Source organism: Toxotes jaculatrix, chromosome 11 (genome assembly GCF_017976425.1).
Source record: "Toxotes jaculatrix isolate fToxJac2 chromosome 11, fToxJac2.pri, whole genome shotgun sequence".
In the NCBI taxonomy this organism is placed as follows: Eukaryota; Metazoa; Chordata; class Actinopteri; family Toxotidae; genus Toxotes; species Toxotes jaculatrix.
This window is the reverse complement of record NC_054404.1, coordinates 1,222,477-1,239,078: the sequence shown is the minus strand read 5'-3', so window position 1 is coordinate 1,239,078 and position 16,602 is coordinate 1,222,477. Positions and strand designations below refer to the sequence as shown.

Here is a 16,602-nt window from a genome sequence, read left to right as displayed (position 1 = left end):
TATTTTTATTTCTACTTTTATTTCTACTTTTATTTAGACTATTTCTACATACTTTTTTATTTATTTAGATTTGGAGTAACACCACTTCTAGGCTGCTATAATTTCGTTGTATTCTTGTACAATGACGATAAAGGCTTCTGATTCTGATTCTGGTACAGGACGATGTGAAGCGCCATGCAGAGGGTTTAGGCTCTTTTTGATTTCATGTGACACCATCAGGAGGCGTCTGATTGGTCCCAGATTCATTCTGCAGCAGGGCAGTGAGGACAAACGCACACCCAGAGTCATTATGAACCGTCTGAAGAGACAAGATGGTCTGGTCCCCTCAGAACCCTGGTCTTGGCATCATGGAGTCAATCTGGGATCATGTAAAGAGACAGAGACACTGAGACAGACTAAATCCACAGGACGACTGTGGCAAGGTCTCCAAGATGCTGAAACAACCTACCTGACATGGAAACATGAAGTCTGTGATGGACGAGACAACTTGTCTCCAGTGGTTAAACTTTTGAAATGACAAGTAAAAATGATGCATTAAAAATTTATTGAAGTGAAAGTACAGGAGGATTATGGGTAAGATGATACAAGGTGAGGTGCTAAGACACAAAGCAACAGGCCGACAATGATGCAAAACAACAGCAAAGAGACAGATGCCTGTAATTTCCAGACGGGCAGTGGTTGTGTGGCCTTTAAACGTGCCGTACCAGATAAATCTTATGTTTGCTGGTGATAGGAGCAGAGAAAGGAGGCGCCATTATGGAGGTATCACCAACCGTCAAGTTTAACTGGACACACTGGGTTAGAGCAGAGTTCAGCACCTCCAGCAGCAGCAGCACTGTCAGGAGCCAACTACACACCTGTCTCTCCATGTCTGAGGATCAGAACAACACAGGAGCAAACACAAGGAGTGTTAATCTTTGTATGTCACCACACAGTCATATGTTAATGCTTCCTCAGATGCTCTTCCCCTAATCTGTGGTGCATCTGGTTTCCGTATTGCGACACTGAGATATTCAGTGTCTGCAGTGGGGGGTTGGGGGAAATGAGAATGGTACAGATTTATGGTGACTTTTACTTTAAGATTTTAAGCTCGGTAGAAGCATGAAGGCGGTTCTCCTCTCTGATTTGATTGCTCTGTTGGAGGAAGCCATTTGAGCAGTTCACGTTTTCCTCTGGATGAATTGTAATAACATTGGTGATTATCAGGCTGGTGATTTAGCGCCATCATCATGCAAACCAACACAAAGACACAAAACCAAGTGATTTCTGTTGGTTCATCTAAGTATCACATATATCTGAACACGACTGGAGGGGATCTTAAAATCAAACTTTCAACAATTCATTAGAAAAATACTCAGATACAAGTGAAAGTCATGCTTTAACAACTGTATTCAGGTAAAACTACAGAAGCATTCGGAGCAAGATGATATACATACAATGGTGCTAAGACAAAACAACAGCAAAGAGACTCAGATCGATCACAAACAAATGATATTTCTAAGCAATAATAAGAAACAAACCTTGCTTTCTTATGTTATATTTAACTGCCACACTGCTTTTACTTTCCATGACAGGAGAACTGACATGCTTCCACTTTCAGCTGCTTTATCATCATCTTTTCTGCATTGACATGGACAGATCAGTTTCCTGATAGTTTCGTTTTTTCCAGAAGAAAAAGAAGAAGATAACAGCCCCCAGGAGCCCCAGAGATGCCAGCGATCTTATGACAACCCCTAAAACATTGGTCCAGGATCCGGAGTCTGGAAGTCCTCTTTGAAAGAATGGATTCTTGTAGGGATCACTGTCTTCCTCACTGACTGGGTTCTTCATCTGGCAGGAGAACGTTTCAATTCCTCTTGTTTCCTCATCATTCTTGATGGTCATGATCTTTCCCCCTGTAATCCACCCTCCGTCTCCCGTCTTCCAGCTGTAGGTGACAGGTTCAGTTCCTGTAGTGTCTCCATTACAAATCAGATCACAGCTCTTTGAGTCAGAGGCACAAGTCAGTGATCTTGCCCGCACATCAGGTACACTTGAACACTTTCTTGATGACTTTAACATCATACTTCTGATCCTGGGCCATGAAGTTGATCTCCACCGTGTACAGCCCTGAGTCAGCTTCTCTCATGTCTGTAATTTTCAGATGGGCAGTGGTTGTGTCCAGGGTTGTTCGGTCTTTAAACTTGCCGTAGTACTGCAACTCAGAACTCAGCCATTCAGCCACCAGATTACCGTTATGTTTCCACAGGATGTTGGTGATAGGACCAGAGTGAGGAGGCGCCATTATGAGGGTATCACCAACTGCCCGGTATCGCTTCTCACGTCCAGCTGAAGCAGAGTTCAGCACCGCCAGCAGCAGCAGGAGGAAACACACCTGTCTCTCCATGTCCGAGGATCGACACAGGACAAACAGAAAATCAACCTTCGTGACAGTAAGAACACCGTGTCCCAGTGTCACAGCTCCTCTGAGGTGAATTGATGCACAGTGCTTCACTTCCTTCCTGATATGTTGTGTAGTGAGGTCACTCAACATAAAATGTCCTTCCTCGTTCATATTTGTGGCCAAGTTCATAATCACATGGTTAGAACAGAAACCAAAGAGCAACTGAAAAATACTGTCTAACATCTGTGCTTCTATTCACAGTGTGAATGTAACTTCTGTGCTGAATCTGTGTATTAAGTTGTGGGTTCATTTCAGTGGCTTTAAAAACTAACACAAAGACACAAAACCAAGCGATGTGTGTTGGCTGATGTGAGGCTGAACGATGGCAGGATGAGAAAATGATGTTTACTCAGCACAATAAGTTAAATTATGTTCAGTAAAGCCAGAAGCAGAACCACTGCAGCTTCTCTACATCAGCACACACTGAAGAACATTTGTCAAACAGACACTAAAATCTAAGTGTGTAGAAAACCTACACACTGGTGTCCTTCTACTCACACAACATGCAAACCAACACAAAGACACAAAACCAAGTGATTTCTGTTGGTTCATCTAAGTATCACATATATCTGAACACGACTGGAGGGGATCTTAAAATCAAACTTTCAACAATTCATTAGAAAAATACTCAGATACAAGTGAAAGTCATGCTTTAACAACTGTATTCAGGTAAAACTACAGAAGCATTCAGAGCGAGATGATATACATACAATTTCAAAGCAATAATAAGAAACAAACCTTGCTTTCTTATGTTATATTTAACTGCCACACTGCTTTTCCTTTCCATGACAGGAGAACTGACATGCTTCCACTTTCAGCTGCTTTATCATCATCTTTTCTGCATTGACATGGACAGATCAGTTACCCCATCAAATTGATTTTTCCAGAAGAAAAAGAAGAAGATAACAGCCCCCAGGAGCCCCAGAGATGCCAGCGATCTTATGACAACTCCTAAAACATTGGTCCAGGATCTGGATTCTTTGTAAGAACAGATTCTTGTAGGGTTCACTCTCTTCCTCACTGACTCGGTTCTTCATCTGGCAGGAGAACGTTTCAATCCCACCCCCAGTCAAACCTACGGCAGCGAGGACCTACACCACAAGCCCCACTGAAGAGCCGTCTTGTTTCTCAGAAAATGGATTCTTGTAGGGATCACTGTCTTTCTCACTGACTGGGTTCTTCATCTGGCAGGAGAACGTTTCAACTCTTCTTGTTTCCTCATCATTCTTGATGGTCATGTTCTGTTCCCCTGTAATCCACCCTCCGTCTCCCTTCTTCCAGCTGTAGGTGACAGGTTCAGCTCCTGTAGTGTCTCCATCACAAACCAGATCACAGCTCTTTGAGTCAGAGGCACAAGTCAGTGGTCTTGCCCGTACATCAGGCTTGAACACTTTCTTGATGACTTTAACATCATACTCCTGATCCTGGGCCATGAAGTTGATCTCCACCGTGTACAGCCCTGAGTCAGCTTCTCTCATATCTGTGATTTTCAGATGGGCAGTGGTTGTGTTCAGGGTTGTTCGGTCTTTAAACGTGCCGTAGTACTCCAAGTTAGAACTCAGCCATTCAGCCACCAGATTACCGTTATACTTCCACAGGATGCTGGTGATAGAACCAGAGTAGGGAGGCACCATTATGAGGGTTCCACCAGCCGCCTGGTATCGCTCCTCATGTCGGGCTGAAGCAGAGTTCAGCACCGCCAGCAGCAGCAGGAGGAAACACACCTGTCTCTCCATGTCTGAGGATCCCTTTAGAAATGGTGCCTGATCAGCCGCACACAAATATCACAAATACTTTTCAGTGCTCTTGCTTTGTCATGTGTTCATCAACCCGTTCACTTCCCTCCGTGAGTTCTTCTTTCATCCTTATGGCGAAATTCATAATCACATGGTTAGAACAGAAACCAAAGAGCAACTGAAAAATACTGTCTAACATCTGTGCTTCTATTCACAGTGTGAATGTAACTTCTGTGCTGAATCTGTGTATTAAGTTGTGGGTTCATTTCAGTGGCTTTAAAAACTAACACAAACACACAAAACCAAGCGATGTGTGTTGGCTGATGTGAGGCTGAACGATGGCAGGATGAGAAAATGATGTTTACTCAGCACAATAAGTTAAATTATGTTCAGTAAAGCCAGAAGCAGAACCACTGCAGCTTCTCTACATCAGCACACACTGAACAACATCCAACACCAGAGAGAGGAGAACGATCTCAGCTGTTTACTGCATAAACAACATTACCCACAGATATCATTATACATACAGTATTTCTACATAATAAACAACTGTACACACTATACAAAATGACTGTACATAAAACATCTTAGGAAACATTGGTCTTCTTGTATATTAATAGTTTTAATAACATCAATAATATCTAATAATATTTTTCATGTTAATAATTCAGAGTGTATTAACATCTTCAGTGTTAAAGGCGACATAAGAAGGCACAGAACGCAGAACGTCTACAGAGTGTTTCCATCTTCCAATCTGTTCAGTCTCACTCACACTGAATCATTATGGGGGGGGGGAGTCTCTCAGAAAGGTTGCTGTGCTCCACTGTGATGCTTTGATTGATTCCTGATTCACAATTAATGTTTTTGTTGTTTGCTTTTAGTGTTTAAACTTTCATTACCACCTTCCTCTTTTTCACAAGTGTCTGAGTCTTCTCAGACTCGTGGGGGGGGGTGGAGTGTTTCACAGTTGTGAAAGCAGCAAGTTGCATTTTCCAACTTACCTTATCTGTCCTGTCGTTTCTTTCCTGCCTCTCTCCTCTGTCTGCCACCAAATAAGGCACAAACACCATGACAATGTTCAGGGGACAGTAAAAAAGGAAGAGGACTGTCTGTCTTTTCTGTAAAATTAGACACGAGGAGTCTGTCGCCCTCTTCCTTGAAGGCAGTGTGCTGCTCAGAATCGACACCACGGCATCATCTGGAATGTCATAATTCACAGACGTAAACGGGAACTCAGTGATTGGCCCTTCAGGTCAATTAAAGGGACAGTTCACCGTTTTGAGGCAGTACTTCCATAAGGAATGAGATGAGGACAGTGTGTCCTGAGCTGCTGCGCTGATGAAGACGAGGCTGCCGCCTTCACTTGTGGTTTGACCTCCATTCGTCATCTTCATACAAAAGAGCCTGGAGTCAAAAAGACAATAAGACATGATAGATAACAGAAATTCAAAGCTTATCCCCACAGTGTGTCACTGACAGGTCTACACAGGGTTATTATTATGAGCACAGAGGTAATTCACTCTCTCACTACAGTAAAAGAATGGATGGAGTTTAAGGAACCAGTGTTTTCAGCAGCTGAAATAAATCCCTCCTTACTTTCATTGCTGTTTCCGTTGTGCTCTCTCCATCACTTTGAAAGACGGTGGGTGGGTGGGTGTGTGTGTGTGTGTGTGTGTATGCTAACAGCTGTGTACCAGCTCGCGGAGGACACGGGGTTTTGTTTGTCGTGTGTGCCTTTGCCTTTCCTGAAGTAAAGCTTAGCTCCATCTTTTAAAAGCACAGTATAAAACTCCTCTGTAGTTAAATCTCAGTCTGTCTGTGTGGCTGTTTGGGACTATGGGTGGATGGGTCTTTTTCATGTTGTGCCCTAAACTCTGGTTTAATTCAGAATCTATGTGACGTCCTCTGCCGTTTGTACGTGTATTACAGATGTGTGCCTCTCTGCCAGCACAGCGCTGCGTCACCTTGCTCTCCAGCACTCGGCTGTGGGTGGGGCTGCTGAGCTCCTCCAGAGTGTCTCCTGCGGGTCCGTCGAGGGTTTCAGGCAGCAGGAGGCCCAGGCAGCCCGCGGACAGTCCGCTCAGACAGAACACAGTGAAGGGCATGGATGTGTGGAGAGCCCGCTGCAACACACACACGCACACGCACACACACACGCACACACACACACACACACACACAAACAATGACTTCAGAGAAAACAGAGTCTACCTGCAGTGTTTCAGAGTAAACACACACGTTCTGTGCACAATCCAATGTTTGGAAATAACACATCGCAGCATTCTTTGTTTATAAATTCAGTTCATTTGCAGTTTATCTGCAGTTTATTTGCTAAGTCTTGCTGAGGTTCCCTAAGCCACCACTAGGTGTCACTACATGTTCAGGTTTAAGTTGCACCTGCTGCTCAGGTGGGTTAACTGAGGTGAAAGGTCCCAGAGTTCAGTTTAACTCTGGTTAAAGGGAGAAATCCTCCTGCTCTCATGTGCTGTTACAAAGTCAACTGTCATGTCAAAGTCAAACACACACAGTATTGTGCACTTGTGTGTTCTGTGTTATGCATGTCAAAGTCACATTCTGATTGGCTTCCTGACAGAGGACCAATCAGGGACAGCTAAAGACCGAGCGCTCAGCGTGTATCGGCCGATGTTGGGCCGCAGCCTCGCGTATCTCTTACGAGCTTATTACGATATTTTCTGTCTGAAACTCCATCTTTACGGCATCAGGTGCTTCAGGCTCTTCTTAAATGATGCACTTCTTCTCGTTAGCGTTAAAGAAATCACTGAATTTGCTGATCTGATCGAGCTGAGTACATAGATCAGCAGGTACATTCATGTTAGTTTGTGTCGTTACCTGTTTCAGACTGGTGCTTTGAAACTGAGTCACTTCCAGGTGAATAACCCAAACATGTGACTATCACTATCACCTCAGTGTAAACCTCAGAGAGTGCAGCACAGAGTTCAGCTGCTGGACTGATTCCTTCTGACTCCTGATGAAGGTCAGTGAAAGTCATGAAAACACTAAAAGCTCCTTTGTTCTTTACCATGGAAGGAACAAATGGTGCGAGAATTCCTCCGACTCTGCACGACATGGAACACACCCCTAAACCTGCGTTCCTGAAACACACACACACACAAAGAGAGATAAAATAACTTCAGAGCGCGCAGCACACTTCAGACAGGGTGATGTCTGAATTATTCAGCACGCAGACCGACACTAGGCACCGGAGTTCACCTGATAACTGTTGGGTAGAGCTCGGAGGTGTAGACGTAGGCGATGTTAAACGCTGCACTGACCATCAGTTTCCCCAGAAGAGCCAAAGACGTGACACTCAGCAAAGTCCCTGCAAACACAAAAGAACTGCAGGATTTCTGAACCTGTTCTGGGTGTAAAAGATTGACAGGGACTAAAATCTTCATGAGCAGTACGTCCACTAAAGGTCTTTATTTTGGCTGCTGACACGTTCAGATTGTTGTTCGACATTATGGAAATGATTCTGACACACACAGACCTTTTTGTTAAAGAGTGCGATCCTTTTTGTTTGACCAGAAAAACCACACATCGCTGTGTTCAAACGCACCAGACTCCATGGACAAAAACAGTAATTTTACCACACAGGACACAGGAGTTGTTGGTCCTCCGCTGCCTCGAACAGTTAGTCTGTGTTGTTGTGACTGCAGCCACTTTTCATGTGTGTTTACTGTGGAATCTCACATTCCAATAACACGTCACACTGGGCAGTTAAACTCCCAGCACAATCATTCCCAGGAGTCACAGCGATATCAGAGAACTACAGCTCTGAACCCTGGAACACCTGGTGTGACTCTGTAGATGAAAGTGTTTTAATCCAACCTCAACCTAATGTTGAACTCATTTCAGAGCAGGTTTGAATGACTGCAGATCTTTAACTGCTCAGTACCTGCCAGGCTGGCAGCTCACGCCAGCGTCAGTTTCTCACCTGTGTTTTCAGGGATGAACATGGTGCAGAGGCAAGCGGAGCCAGCCAGACACAGGAAGCTGGCCATGCTCTTCCTCCTCCCAGCCCTGTACAACAGGACAGCAGATTACACAAGCACAACTGCAGAGAGTTAATCATTAAGTGGCATGAAGTGACACAGACTCCGGTCTTTCATTAGCTAATACACAAGTTCAGATATTTCAGTGCTTCATGTTAAAACACTAACCACACTGTCACTGAAATTAACTGTGTATTTTTTGTTTAGTTTAGTTGATTACTTCATTGATCCTTCAAGCTGGGAAAATGTATTCTCTGCATTTTACCCACAGCAACTGAACGAAACACACATGCACACGCACTAGTGGGGCTGCCTGGTAAGGCGCCCAGGGAGCTGGGGTGGATCGGTGCCTTGCTCAGGGGCACCACAGCCATGGTCACAGAGGCAGGGGGGCGAGTCTCCTTCCCCACCACATGTATCCGTTGTGTATATCTGTTGTGCTTGGTTGAGGCATCAAACAGGCGGCTCTTTGATCTCTGGGCGGTCCAAAGTCCAAAGTTGCACTCTTAACTTGCTGCGCCATGGCTGTCTGTGTGTGTGTGTGTGTGTGTGTGTGTGTGTGTGTGTGTGTGTGTGTGTGTGTGTGTGTGTGTGTGTGTGTCTGTCTGTCTGTCTGTCTCTCACCAGTGTTTGTTGATGAAGTATATGCAGAGGGGGTAGGCGGGCAGCTCCACCAGACCGTACATGGCCACATTAACATAACGGCTACCAGAGGTCTCACTGGCCCCCAGAGTCAGACCATAGTACACCAGACTGCACGCATACCTGAAACACACACACACACACACCTGCAGCATGTTCAGCAGCTCTTGGACATTTCTCTGCTCTGTCAGAGTTAACTGAGCTCAGGATGAACTGAAGGCAGAGTTTATGTTATGTGATCATCACAGCATCGAACACACAGCACAGGCCGCTGTTACACACCACGACACCACGTTAAAGTCTGTGCCAGCAGCAGGATTTCAACCAGCAGCGCTGTGTTCATAAATATGTTTTGGCTGCAGCAGCTTGTTCTTCTTCTGTGGTGCGACACTCACCAGACATACATGAGCACCATGGTCCTCAGACGGAGGACTGGGTGTATCACCAGCTGCAGGACACCTGTGCCCCCGTTGTCATGGTGACCAGCTTTAGCAGCGCCAACTCGCTGCAGCGTCAGGTGATTTGCAGCGTTGCCGTTTCTCAGTGCAATGTAACGCAGAACCTCCAATCAGAACACAGCAGCACAGTTACCGATGAGTCATTTACCAGTAAGACAGTTTCTAACTAAGTTAACTTATTATCAAGCTGTTGGCTAAACCTGCCTGTGCAAAGCTTTTGTATTTATAAATTCACCTGTTCGGCTCGCTCCGTCCGGCCCTGAGAATAGAGCCATCGAGGAGACTCTGGAAGAGTGCTGGAGGAAATGAGAGGACAGATTACTGTATGGGACAACAGAAAGCAGGGTTTTATTACATTCAAGGACTATAAGTGGACGCAGCATGTTACATCAAGAGAGTGCTGCATCAGATTAGCTCATTTCAGGGAAAAGGGTTTGATTCCGGGAACGACCCAGCGGTTCACTGGGGGCTGTGGGGGGGGGGGGGGGGGGGGGGGGGTCTGAGATTTGTACTCACACAGACAGTAGGAAGAACAGGACACCGGACGAGTTGGCCACCGTGGCCAAGCTCCTCCACGGTCGGATGAAGTAGCCCAGAGCTCCAAACAGGGCTATGCCCACGGCAAAAGTCATACTGGTGAACGTCCCTGAAGAAAGAACGAAAAATAAAGTCTCTGTCCAACAGTGAAGGACCTGCAGGGTCAAACACAACGACATTGTGACACTGCCACAATCAAAATCCCTGCTGTCTTCTCTCAAATTACTCTCCCACATTATGGTTTAGCACTAACTGATATTATATCACTCAGACGCTATCACCAGAAAAGATTCAGCACTTTACCTGATCAATATCCAAAACAATTAACAGACAATAACCTGGCAGCAGATAAAAAGCAGGACATCATGATGAAAAACTGATGCATGATAAGATTTCTTTGGTGTTTTCTTACCGGTCATGGCCCAGTAGGACTTCCCCACATACTCCTGAGTAAGAACGAAGCAAACCAGACCGATGCCGCCGTTCATCAGCCCTACCAGGAGACGAGACACGGCAAAGACCTCATAGCTGGGCGCTAACGCCGTCACATAACCAAAGACCACCTCAAAAAACAGACCTGGGAGGAGGAGAATTAGAGCAAAAGGGGAGAAAGCTGAAGGGTTTGAAGGTTACTTTGGTATTTTTACAGATATCTCACCAACTCAGCAGCTTTACTGAGCTTTTCAGCCTCTTTCATCTCACAGTTTTATGGGTTTTATGACACATCTACAGTAAGTAGCCTCAGCAGGAGCATCCAGCTGTTTTTGTCCAATAACCTCTGACAAAGCCCCTGTAAATGGCAGACAGGGGACAACTTTACAGGGAAAAACCGGTTTCACTCACCTGTCAGGTAGACAGGCCTCCTGCCGATCTTGTCAGACAGCGGCCCAAAGACGACGTTTCCAACCAGAAGCCCGGCAAAGAACAGTGATCCAGCTAGACTGACCTTATAGGCCTGCTGCTTGATGAGAAACCACTGAGGAACAACAGAGGCAGGCAGAAACCACTTACAGTCTTTCTAAGCTTTGTGTTTTTAAGGCGTGATGATGTAAATGAGTAAAAAGTTCATATGAATTCTGGCTCCTTCACCTCGGTCACTATGGAATCGATGTCCTCTGTAAAGATGACGTGTTGGGGGAGCTCCTGCTGGCTGAGTGGGACGCCGTCGTGCTGCTTGATCCGGTACTCTGGTGTAGATCCAACCAGGACAATCAGCATGGACTGACAGGCCATGTAAACCTGAAACACAGACCACAGCTGAGGATCACTAAAGACATTACCATCAGCACCACTGCAAATATCAGCATGGCCTAAAAGCCTGTGCATGCAGTGCTTTTCAAAACGGGCAACTATCTGATAGATATAGACATTCTGCAGCTTCATATTGGAACATTTTCCAACCCCAAAATTAGTAAGTAAAAATAGATATGTTCTTGTCACAGTGAAAAGGCCTTTAATCAGAATTTAAATCAACTTAGGACCAGAAAAGTACCAATGAAAGCAGTTTCAGATTTTTGTTTGTTCGTTTTACCTAGATCAATACCAGACCTGCTTATTGTTCTACCCCAGATCATAAATAACTGCATAATTAAGTGTTAGATCCCAGAGTGAGAGTCATTCAGCAAACAGCCACATGCAGCCTTAAATGAGATGCAGCAGTGTCGTACACTGTGTTTCCATATGCCCAGCTAATCAGAGCTGTCGCCACTAAACCATGAGCAGTAAGAAGAAGAATGTAAACACGTTTCCCAGATATCTAACCCTCATCGTGTTAATAATATCTGCATGGAAACTCTTTCTGTCAAGCTCAGTGAAGTTTGATCTAACTGCTAGCTGGAGGATTAGCTTAGCCGCGCAGGACGATTTGACAAACTTCCTTTAAAGATGTGGACGTTACGAGTAAATTTGATTTAGGAGACAATACAGACCCAAAAGGGAAACACTTCAAAACGTGAATAAAACGATAAATTCGGCATACGATTGACATGTCTATGAGCTATTTCCTTTTCCATAAATAAAAAATAATGTCGACATGTTTCGCAGAGCTTGTCAATGTAGGTATACAGCGAGGTTATTTTAGCCACTTAACATCGCCAGAATAGGTGTTTCAATATCTTTAATTAAGGCTTAAACTACGTTTGTGTTGTTAGCCGAATGAAAGAGCAGCTCCTATAGATGTTTAAAATGTACCGAGTTGTGGGCTGTCTAATTTTTAAGCTCGTCAATAAACAAGTCAACACTACGTCCTCCGTTTTTGGATGAAGTCTGGTGTAAAGTTCTCAACACCTTGCAACAACTAGCTAAATCGTTTGCAGAGGAGCAGCAGTAGAAAATAAAAGTGGTGAACGCGTTATTTTGTGAACGTGTTATTTTGTGGGTTCACGGCCAAACACTTTTAAAAATCCTCCGGCAGAGCCTGAAAGCCACGTAGCGCTACCGCCCGCTCCGTAGCCCGGAGTGCAACGCTACTACACGGACTCTTTCCCAGCCTCTTTCCCACAGATAGAAAATATAGTTTAACGTTCACTAACCTGTGTCAGGACGAGGACAGCCACCGCCCGCTTCTGGTAGGGTCCAAACTCACCGACGACCTGAAAAGCTTCTTCTAAATCCATCCCCGGTCGGATCTCTGGTTTAGCATCGCCACCGAAGAGGAACGACATGTGTGAGAGTGACCCGCGTTTATTTCCGGCTTCGCTTCTCCACAGCCTCCATTTCTACGACTCGTAATGACAAGCCTACAGTCTGTATTATTACAACATGACATGTTTATTTTCAAAGCCACACTGCAAGAAACAAAAAAAAAAAAAACAAAAAAACAAACAAACAAACAAACAAAACAAAAAAACAAAAAAACAAAACAAAAACAATCATAAGAAAACCAAGAATTTCAAATGTTTGCAATAATAACTTACTCCATGGTAAGAGCAAAACACAAAGTGAAACTGAGAAGTGCACGAGAAAAGATAATAACATTATAAATTTAAGAAGACAGAGATTGTCTCTTGTTTTATGGCTGAACTTTATCACATACATACAGAAAACATATACAAAAACATTAGGCTTCCCATACACCTTTCAAACCATGAGAAAAAACTAAATTTGTTACTTGCATGTACGATATGTGTGTGTGTGTGTGTGTGTGTATGTGTGTATGTGTATACAATATACATTCCAGTGTTCTGGTTCTTCTTCCATTGCCTGAAGCTGGGTAAAATACAGGAGTACGCACAAGCTACAATGATGTTTAAATGTCTTATACATAATGTTTAATAAGTGCTTTTTTGTTGATTCCAATTGTGAGCAGTTAGAGTGTTTTTAAGAGAGCATTTACAAGCTTACATAGCATTACAGATGATGAGCTGAGCATTAATAATTACACATCTACTGCGTGGCATGATGGCATGGGGTTATTGTAACTCTGCAGTGGTGGAAGCTAATGAAGTACCTTTACTCAAGTACTGTGCTGAAGTACAGTTTTGCGGTACTTTTGTCCTTGGGTGTTTCTGCTCCACTTCAATTCAGAGACAAATATCAAAGCTTTTACACCACAGTCATTTGATAACTGTTAGTCTGCAGATTCAGATCCATCAGTGAATAAGTCAGGTTATTATTATGGTGATAAGATTTGGCAGCAAAGAAAAAGTACATTCATTAGTTTAAAAATTCTCCAGCGCTGCAACATTAATGTTAAATGCACATTAATATATTAATAATTGTAATCAAATGTAAAGTACTTTTATTTTGTTACTTCAAATATATTTTGATGCCAAGACTTTATAATTTTAGCTAAATGAACCCAATACTTCTTCCACCATGCACGTTTGAAATGGGGCAGTTACTGAGTTATTTTGCTGTTTAGTGAAACAGACACCAGCCTCCACCTCATTATTTTCCACTCCACGTTGCCCAGCCCCATGTGTAACAACCTATACACTGTTTTACAACAATAAAATATAATCAGGTCAGAGAGGTCGTCCCCCCATCTCTGCTCTGACCAGGGAAAAGTCAATGGTGCACACAGCAATCTGAGGACCATGGGACTAGAGTCCAGATCTGATCCTGTTAGAAGAGCCCCAAAACTTCATGCAGTTTGTGAAGTGCTGTTGTCTGGGTTGAGTTTGTCTGTAGTCAGATCACGGTTGTTATCAGATGAATTAACGCCATCTTTAGGAACACTGTGAAAGCCACCTCTATGTTTAGAGATCAATTCGCTGATTTCTTCTCGCTTCCAAATCCCAATCCCACCCCCAATCAACAAGGCAAGTACCCCCACCCCAACCCCCACCCCAAGCCCCACTGAAGAGCCACCTTGTTTCTCAGAAAATGGATTCTTGTAGGGATCACTCTCTTTCTCACTGACTGGGTTCTTCATCTGGCAGGAGAACGTTTCAAATCTTCTTGTTTCCTCATCATTCTTGATGGTCATGATCTTTCCCTCTGTAATCCACCCTCCGTCTCCCTTCCTCCAGCTGTAGGTGACAGGTTCAGCTCCTGTAGTGTCTCCATTACAAACCAAAACACAGCTCTCTGAGTCAGAGGTACAAGTCAGTGGTCTTGGCTTTACGCCAGGCTTAGACACGTTCTTGATGACTTTAACATCATACTCCTGATCCTGGGCCACGAAGTTGATCTCCACCGTGTACAGCCCTGAGTCAGCTTCTTTCATGCCTGTGATTTCCAGATTGGCAGTGGTTGTGTCCAGGGTTGTTCGGTCTTTAAACCTGCCGTAGTACTCCAACCCAGAACTCAGCCATTGAACCACCAGATTGCCGTTATGTTTCCACAGGATGTTGGTGATAGGACCAGAGTAAGGAGGCGCCATTACGAGGGTTCCACCAGCCGCCTGGTATCGCTCCTCACGTCCGGCTGAAGCAGAGTTCAGCGCCGCCAGCAGCAGCAGGAGGAAACACACCTGTCTCTCCATGTCCGAGGATCGACACAGGACAGACAGAAAATCAACCTTCATATCAACACAAACGGCTTTTCACGCTGGCTCGGCTCAGCGTCCACACCCTTCCTTCCGTCTTTCTTTCTGCGTTTCTCCCGAGACGACGCGAAAAAAACCGAAAGGCCCCGAATTTTTTAGGTGTTCGTGTCAGTGCCCGATTCAGACTCTGTTCATTGGAATCTACATCTCACACCATACGTAAGATTTACCCACCACTTGTTCGGCGTGTGTGTTGTAGCGATTGTAACTTTATTTATTTGTTTGTTTGTTTTTGTTTGTTTGATTGAAGCATTAAGGCTTTAGCTTCAGCCCGCCCTGTCTCAGGCGGTTATCAGGCGGTTATCAGTCAACTCTGCAGGCAACGAGTGGAAACCGAAAGTAAAAAGTTTGGTCACATGATGCTTTGACTTTGTCGTAAGAACTACAAATAGTTTTTAACTCACGTAGGACAGGGTGTAACGCGGTGTTTACCATCCACAAACGCTCAGTTTTGGTACAGTTGCGATTTAGTATTAAAACAAAGTCAGTAGAACAAATGTTTAGAAGGTTGGAGGGAAAAAATAACCCAAGACTTCAGATCAACCCAGAAAAAGCACTGTCAGGCATCAGCGAGTGATATTACACTGAAACTGGCAAGACCAGCAGTGGTGGGAGAGGCATTAACTGAGCTCTGTACTGAAGTACCTTTTCTCTGGGAACTTGTATTTCCACTCACTTCTCCACTTTACAGAGAAATATTCCACTTTTTAATCCCACACAATACATAGCACTGTGAAAGATTAAAGCAGTGTTTGCCAACCACTCTGGGCCCTTCTCCTGTCCCCTGTGTCTGTGTTGTTAGGCAGGTCCACCAGTCAGACATTTCCCCTCTAAACTCCTCAGATGGTTTTATTTAAATGACAGTTTTAGGCCCAATTTAGGCAGCATTTTACAGACAAGGCCCATATCCGTAAAATGCTGCTCTCACTCTCACACATCAGTAACACTAATGTAATATAAAACTTACAGGTGCCTTTTTAAGCATAATGAACACCCCTGATACTTTAAGTACATTTTGCTGATAAAACTTCTTCACTTAAGAAAGGATGTATGTATGTACGTACTCTTCCACCTCTGAAACAGCAAATTCCAGCTAAAAGTGTATTTCTTACATTAACCTGTTAAAAAATGGTTTAAACTCTACAAAGGGTGGCTGATGAGTTTGTGTTCTATGGTAGAACGAGATGAGTTATACAGCTCAGTTTGAGGTTAATGACTTTTGTGGAATTCCTGTTTCATGTAACTGAACATTGCACGTCAGTGAAAATGGACATTGGTTACCTCGGTCTCCACGGTTCACCACCCAGAGCAGTCCTGATGCCTCATCGCCACTGTGGTCCACTTTCTGAAGGTCCAAGGCACCAGCTTCTACAAAGACTTAAAAAACAGTCAGATGTCCCTGTGATCCTTCCCAATGCATTTCTCAGTTTGTCTGAATTAAAAGCAACAGTTAGTCACTTTGGGGGCAGCTCACCTGGCTCTGTTCAGGGTTTACACGTACAGCTACCAGCACTCTGAGCTGAGACAGAAGAAATCTGCACCACCTCCCACGAAGCAGCATTCAGAGCTACGTGTTTAAGTTCATCATGTAGGCTGTAAATTACTCAACTTCACAATTCACCTGTGCTTACACCATGCAGGGACACCTGAACAGTCGACACAGACTTACACAGTGAGGAAACACTGGAAACATGTTACCTGAGCACTTACAAATACTTCCTGTGGATATTGAGACAGATCCTGTTGCTTTCCTCTTAGTTCCTTATTTTTGGACAAACATGAT

At 44.2% G+C, this 16,602-nt stretch overlaps 3 protein-coding genes across 5 annotated transcripts; all 3 read right to left on the bottom strand.

Moving 5' to 3' along the window:
• Window positions 1-529: 529 nt before the first annotated feature.
• On the bottom strand, window positions 530-14,855 carry LOC121189462 (natural killer cell receptor 2B4-like). Its single transcript, XM_041049595.1, is given in 3 exon segments — window positions 530-2,031; window positions 2,033-2,422; window positions 14,793-14,855. Coding segments are annotated over 3 exon segments (816 nt in total). The 5' UTR covers window positions 14,799-14,855; the 3' UTR covers window positions 530-1,611.
• Window positions 3,157-14,876, bottom strand: LOC121189460. 3 transcript variants are annotated; one of them, XM_041049592.1, is made up of 2 exons: window positions 14,141-14,876; window positions 3,157-3,563 (listed from the first exon to the last, which is right to left on the bottom strand). In XM_041049592.1, exons 1-2 carry the CDS (start codon window positions 14,796-14,798, stop codon window positions 3,535-3,537), a joined length of 687 nt encoding a protein of 228 aa, XP_040905526.1. In that variant the 5' UTR covers window positions 14,799-14,876; the 3' UTR covers window positions 3,157-3,534. The 3 variants fall into 3 exon arrangements, with proteins under 3 accessions (XP_040905526.1, XP_040905527.1, XP_040905528.1); XM_041049593.1 differs by having other exon boundaries at window positions 3,157-4,167; window positions 14,745-14,876; XM_041049594.1 differs by having other exon boundaries at window positions 3,157-4,179; window positions 14,757-14,876.
• slc22a15 (solute carrier family 22 member 15) lies at window positions 4,181-12,515 on the bottom strand. The gene is made up of 13 exons (XM_041049588.1): window positions 12,361-12,515; window positions 10,919-11,068; window positions 10,673-10,805; window positions 10,242-10,406; window positions 9,809-9,938; window positions 9,528-9,588; window positions 9,230-9,396; window positions 8,817-8,957; window positions 8,135-8,220; window positions 7,411-7,519; window positions 7,220-7,292; window positions 6,144-6,302; window positions 4,181-5,583 (listed from the first exon to the last, which is right to left on the bottom strand). Exons 1-13 carry the CDS (start codon window positions 12,490-12,492, stop codon window positions 5,539-5,541), a joined length of 1,551 nt encoding a protein of 516 aa, XP_040905522.1. The 5' UTR covers window positions 12,493-12,515; the 3' UTR covers window positions 4,181-5,538.
• Window positions 14,877-16,602: the final 1,726 nt, after the last annotated feature.